We start from the raw sequence: 6588 nt of genomic DNA, 5'->3' as shown, positions 1-6588 counted from the left end.
AGGTAAAATTTGCAAATATTAGCATAGCCAATATGATGACCGATGAGAATTACAAACATTCAAAAAAAAAAAATAATAAAAAATGAAAAAAAAATGAAGAGATTACATAATAACATAGATAAAATACTAGCATAATCTGTATAATCACTATCGATGAGGAAGGTTGTTATTGCTTGTTAAAAAAGACAGAAACATTTCCTTGTTTACCAACCTTGGTATGCACATTAACATCTCCATTAGTCTTTGTACCAGATTCATTGACGTTATGTCCTGAATTCATCAAAAACGAGCCGCCACTCCCACTGTTACCACCACCAATAACATCAGGGACATTATCAAAAACCATATGTCCTTACCTGATATACACTTTGTTTTGCCTTTTGCTTAGCTGTCAGTGGCGGAGTCAGGATTATTTAAAAATAAAATATCGTTACTCTTTTGAGTCATATCAACAACTTATATTATTATTCCACCCTGACTGAGTAAACAATAACCTTAAATACTGAATATAAAGGTACATATGTTAGTGTTACCCTAGGTCTCAATTGCAAATGGATACCGTTAGGTCCGTAACCGTCCTCAAAGGTATCCAAATTATGACTGACAGGTATGAGATTAACCTGAAGTATTTTGATATTACTGTTGAACTGCCGATGATTGTTCTAATCTCCACGTACAAGTCGCCGGTACCATCCAATACAGGCCAGTTTTCTTGTCCGACCATCAAGGCCGTCACCATATATCGAATAGTGAGCACCTTGTCGTAGATGCTGTTGAGACGCAATTTTTGAGGTCCTAACCAAGTCACTCTCCACTCTGTACTTTGCGGTATAGGCTTATTTGCAACATGATCGTGATTCGTGAAGGCCGACTGATTTCTGATCTTCATTAGCATTTAGGTAATTGCCATTCAATGACCTTAGCCGTATCACCTCCATGGATTAACTATTCAAATCATCTCATGAGTATTTATATGCTCTAATCTACATACACTAGTAAATTATAATATATATATTACTTATGTGAGAACACTACTAATATATAGACCTGGCAAATGGGTTATTTGGATTGGGTCTGGGTCGGGTCACTTTCGGGTCGGGTCATTTCGAGTCAGCTAATATTCAGGTCAGGTATGGGTCGGGTCGGGTCGATTTGGGTTTTGGGTCAACTTCGGGTTAGGTATTGGGTAAAGTTCGGGTTGGGTCAATTTCGGGTCAAGTATGTTCGGGTCATATTTGGATCAGGTCAAAATCTGGTCGGGTCATGTTCGGGTTGTTTCATTTGTGAATCACTACTAGAAATAGGCTAAATTCCGACGGACTTATTCCGACGGACTCCAATTCCCTCGCAAAAGCTCGAATTCCGGCGGAATTTTAGGTTGTAAGAAACATCCGTCGGAAAGGATATTTTCCGACTGAAAAATCCGCCAGAATAATTCCGACGGACTTAATTCCCTCGGAAACTTACTCTTCCGACGAAAAATTCCTTCGGAATTAGTCCAACGGATTTATATTCCCTAGGAAATATCCTCTTCCGACGGAATTTTCCGCCCGAAAGATATTTTCCGACGGAAAATTCCGTTGGAAGAGGGTATTTCCGAGGGAATATATTCCGTCGCAACATTTCAGCAATTGAAAAAAAAAAGACCCATTTGAATTGTTTCAGGCAACACAGCCACGAAACAGAAACTGAGCAAGGGAGAAATAGGAAAAGAGAGAAAGGGAGAAAGAGAAAGAGAGAAGGAGAAAGGGAGAAGGAGAAAGGGGAAGGAGGTCGCCGCGATCCACCACTAGCAGCCGCCTGGTCGCCGCCGGTAAGTTGCCGTTTTTTTGGTTTCAATTTTTTTTTTATTTTTTTTTTAAAGTTATTGAGAACGCTAACCACCACCACCACCTAGGTTGTTACGGTATTCACCATTAGCCACCACAACCACGAAAGCTTCACCGAAATACACCATTGTCGCCGCCGGATAGTGGTAAGTATTTATGTATTTAATTTTTTTTTTAAATAAACTATTTTGAGGTTTCTTGGGGTTTTTTTGGTACTTAATTTTTTTTTTATTTTTTTATTTTTTTGGTTTTGAAATTGCAAGTGACGACCCCCACAGCCACGACACCAGCCGGGCGCCGGTCTGCAACCAAGGGGACGCCCAGCCACCGCCGCTAGCAGGTGGTGTTTTGTTTGTTTTTTGTTAATTTTTTTTTCATTATAATTTGTTACCATTTAATCATTTTTAAATATACATAGGCATCACAAACTTAGTTACTAATTGGGATAATTTGAAATTTTTGTAGGTTTTGTAGATTCACTTTAATTTGTTCTTTGGCAATAACAAGTGCAGATCTACAGGTTAGAGACTATGTAAAACCTAATATTATAAGTTTAGTTTATACTTGGCATGTTAGTCGGTAATTGTATTTAGATATATGTTGATTTATTTTTATTTTTTTAGTGTAGTGTATACAATTTATTGTATTTATATTTTAATAAGTTGAAATTTTTTAAAAGAATGTGTATGTGTTATGATATGTTAGTTTAGTTTAGTTTATTTAAGTTTAGTTTTTAATTATTGTATAATAACATGTTAACATAGTTTGGTTTAGTTTATTATAATAATGTATGCTAGTTTAGTTTATTTTAGAATATTTAGTTTAATTTTGTGTATGTTATTAGTTAATTTAGTTTAATATTTTTGTTTGATATAATGTTTGATATAATATTTAATAATTGTGCTTCTTTTTTTGCTTATATTAGTTTATTTTAATTATGATAAATCTCTGTTTAGTGTAATGCATGTGACCTTCACTTTATATATATATAATAAATTAATCATTTGCATAATCATTTACCTAGATACCCGTTCAAGGCATACACAATAGGAGTATGCCTTGAATAGTCCCCGGTTGGGACTGTCCTTGTACGCTTATTCTCACTTAGGTGGTGAATGTAAGCATTGCTTTTGATTCTACGAAAAATCGTGTCTTTTCATTTCTCTACAGTGTTCTCTGGGTACATATGTAGGTGTGTTTAATTACCTACATCGTGTACTTGGAGAACTGTAGGGAAATGCTGGCGGATTTTACGTAGAATTGAAAACCTGGCTTACATTCACTAGTGGGATTAAACGTACAAGGATGGGTTAGGTTGGAGTGATAAGGACCCTTTGAAAGCATTTCATATTTCATTTGCAATTTCATAAGACTTTGATGGATAATGATTAGGAAGTACGCTTTGTGACTAATATGCGTGAGTTGTGTAGAAGTTGTAATCATGAAACGAACAGAACGTAGCTGGATGTATGAAAGGAAGGTTAGGCCATATGTTAATCCAGAGTTCGTGAAAGGGGTTGATGAGTTCATGCAGTACGTCAAAGATAATCCCGAAAGTAGTAACCCGAATGAAGTTAGGTGTCCATGTGCAAAATGTAAGAACAAACGGCTTTGGAACCCAGATACGGTTAAACTTCATTTGTTACGTGCGGGTTTTGTACCTAATTACTATGAGCGGATGTGTCACGGGGAAGGGTTTCCGACAATTCCTGCAAGTGGGTCCAACGAATATCGTGAAATGGTTTTCGATGCGTTTGGTCAAAGTCAGGATCATGGGCATTCCGAGCAGGCTAGTGTTTCATCAGAGGAGGAGCCTAATGCCCAAGCTAAGCATTTTTTGGATTTGTTGAAGGCTTCTGAAAGGCCATTATACGAAGGGAGTTTGTTGTCTGTGTTGGAGATGGCCGCTAGAATCACAAGTCTAAAGTGCGAGTATAATCTTCCGCACAGATGTGTCGATGTGTTTTTTTCACTTCTCAGTGAAGCAATTCCTAACAACAATCAAATGGTCGACACATTCTATGAGGTGAAAAAGATTGTGAAGGGCTTGGAACTGCCTCATGAAAGGATTCACGCTTGTCCGAAGGGATGTATGTTGTTTTGGAAGGATGATGCCCTGCTGTCTAAATGTAGGGCGTGTGGCAGCGATTGATACAAGCAGACTTCCAAGGGTAGCCTAGTGCCTTTGAACGTTTTGTTTTATTTCCCGATCACACCCGGGTTGCAAAGGCTGTTTACAACCAAGACTATTTCGGAGGAAATGACATGGCATTCGAAAAATCCTCGAGTGCAAGGCACTATGGCACACGTAGTGATAGTGAAGCTTGGAAACACCTGGACAACTGCTTTCCAGAGTTTGCCTCCGAGCCTCATAATGTTCGGCTTGGTTTGTGTACAAATGGTTTTGCTCCTCATGGCAAGTTTGGGGGACAATATTCTTGTTGGCCTGTCATTTTGACCCCTTACAACCTGCCTCCCTCAATGTGTATGAAAAGACAATTTATGTTCCTTTCGTTGCTCGTTCCTGGTCCTAAAAATCCTAAGGGTAACTTGGATGTGTACATGCAACCGTTGATTGAGGAGTTGAAACAATTGTGGGAAGTTGGTGCACATACGTACGATATTTCCATGAAACAGAATTTCAATCTTCGAGCAGCCATCCTATGGACCGTTAGTGACTTCCCGGCCTACGGTATGTTGTCCGGTTGGGCCACATCTGGTAAGAAAGCTTGTACATACTGCATGGACAAAAGCAAAGCATTTTGGCTAGAAAATGGTTGTAAGGTGTCTTGGTTTGATTGCCACCGCCAGTTCCTTTCGACGAATCACCTTTTTCGGAATAGTATAACTGCGTTCTGCAGAAACAAAGTCGAAAAGGGTGCCCCTCCACACATTATGTCAGGAGAGGAGCTGTGGGAATGTGTGAAAGACCTTCCGAAGGCTACAGATGGGCCCGAGTTACTTCAACGCCTCAAAAAAGAAAATAAGGGGTGGTTCAAGCAAAGCATATTGTGGGAGCTTCCATATTGGAAGCATCTGCTTGTTCGTCACAACCTAGATGTCATGCACATTGAAAAGAACTTCTTTGATCAGTTATTTCACACTGTAATGGCTGTGAAAAAGCAGACGTGTGACACGCCATCCGCTCGAAATGACATTGCCAAATATTGTAAACGTCCGCAGCTTCATCTTCAGCAGGATGATAGGGGAAAAGAGTTCATGCTAATGGCTCCATTTGCTCTTGACAAGGCTCAGAGAAAAGTTTTGTGTGAGTGGGTTAAACAGTTGCGGTTTCCTGATGTTTACGCCTCCAATTTGAGCAGATGCGTCGATTTGCAAGCATGTAAGCTCCACGGAATGAAAAGCCATGACTGTCACGTGTTCATGGAGAGGTTGTTGCCTACTGCTCTGCGGGAATTGCTCCCTTGCCATGTTTGGAATGGAATAACAGAGATCAGCCAATTCTTTTGCGATTTGTGTTGCCTACTGCTCTGCGGGAATTGCTCCCTTGACATGGAGCGATTGGAGAATAACATAGCTGAGATAATGTGCAAGCTTGAGAAGGTTTTTCCCCCTGCATTCTTTAACTCCATGGAGCATTTACCCATTCATTTTCCATATGAAGGGAAGTTATGTGGTCCTGTGCAATATAGATGGATGTATCCGTTCGAAAGGTTAATCAAAGACCCATGCACATCCTATATCTTACATAAAATTCAATGTAATGTCGTGTTTATATATTTAAATAAATATGATTGCAGGTTCCTCAACCATTTGAAACGAAAAATTAGAAACAAGGCTCGAGTTGAAGGATCCATTTGCAATGCTTATCTCACCGAAGAGATAGCAAACTTCTGCAGTAACTACTTCCAGGCAACGGTTGACACTAAAACACGAGATCTCGGTCGAAATGTGAATGCCGACGTGGACTCCACAGTGGACGACGCTGAAATTCCAGAGTTGTTCAAGGAGGATAGCGGTCGTGTGTCAACTGAGGGAAAAACTCGGTTTTTGGATGAAAAAGAACTGGATTGTGCTCATCTGTTCGTGTTACGAAACACCGGCATTCTTGGTGAATACGAAAGGTATAACATAGTTTAGTAATGAAGTGTAGTTGGATGATATGATCATCTAAAATGATTACAATGTTTATTTACATTAATTTTGGCCTCGTAGGAAGTTTGAGGACTATGTCCTTAGTACTCGACCTTATTTGCGTAGAGAAGAAGTAATGGAGAAATGCAAAGCTGAATTCCCTAATTGGTTTCATCGCAAGGTGATGTCCACTGTCTAAACGTAGGATAATTATGATTTACTATTCGTGGCTATTTAATTTACTTATTTAGGGAAGTGCGACGGTTATATTTAAAACGTTTATAGTGTATTGAGGAGGAACAAAACTCGGATGTGCTGCGAGCGTTGTGCATGCGCCCTTTCAAGCGTGTACGAACTTGGAAGCAGATTTTTTGTCGGTGGCTTTAATTTCCATACATATGCCCATGGCAAGCACAAATCTACGATGAATTACGGGGTTTGTGTATCAAGTGAGGATGGTGGAGAGTACTACGACATTTTAGACGACATTATAGAACTAGTCTACACTGGTCCCGAAAAAGAGTACAAGACTATTTTGTTTAAGTGTAGTTGGATGGATTGTGGTAGGGGAATTAACATACATGAACGGTACAAGCTTGTCGAAGTGAATAATACTAAGAAATACCCCAAGTACGATCCCTTTGTTTTGTCTTACCAAGTGACT

The 6588-nt window shown here is 39.4% G+C and overlaps 1 protein-coding gene across 1 annotated transcript; it reads left to right on the top strand.

Moving 5' to 3' along the window:
- Window positions 1-4094: 4094 nt before the first annotated feature.
- On the top strand, window positions 4095-6123 carry LOC110739339. The gene is made up of 3 exons (XM_021919806.1): window positions 4095-5503; window positions 5591-5914; window positions 6006-6123. The coding sequence occupies exons 1-3, from the start codon at window positions 4095-4097 to the stop codon at window positions 6121-6123; spliced, it is 1851 nt and encodes a 616-aa protein (XP_021775498.1).
- The last annotated feature ends 465 nt before the right edge of the window (window positions 6124-6588 follow it).

The sequence above is a fragment of the Chenopodium quinoa genome, unplaced genomic scaffold, assembly GCF_001683475.1.
Source record: "Chenopodium quinoa cultivar QQ74 unplaced genomic scaffold, ASM168347v1, whole genome shotgun sequence".
Lineage (NCBI taxonomy): Eukaryota > Viridiplantae > Streptophyta > Magnoliopsida > Caryophyllales > Amaranthaceae > Chenopodium > Chenopodium quinoa.
Note: the sequence above shows the minus strand (reverse complement) of the source record. Positions and strands in the feature narration are given on the sequence as shown.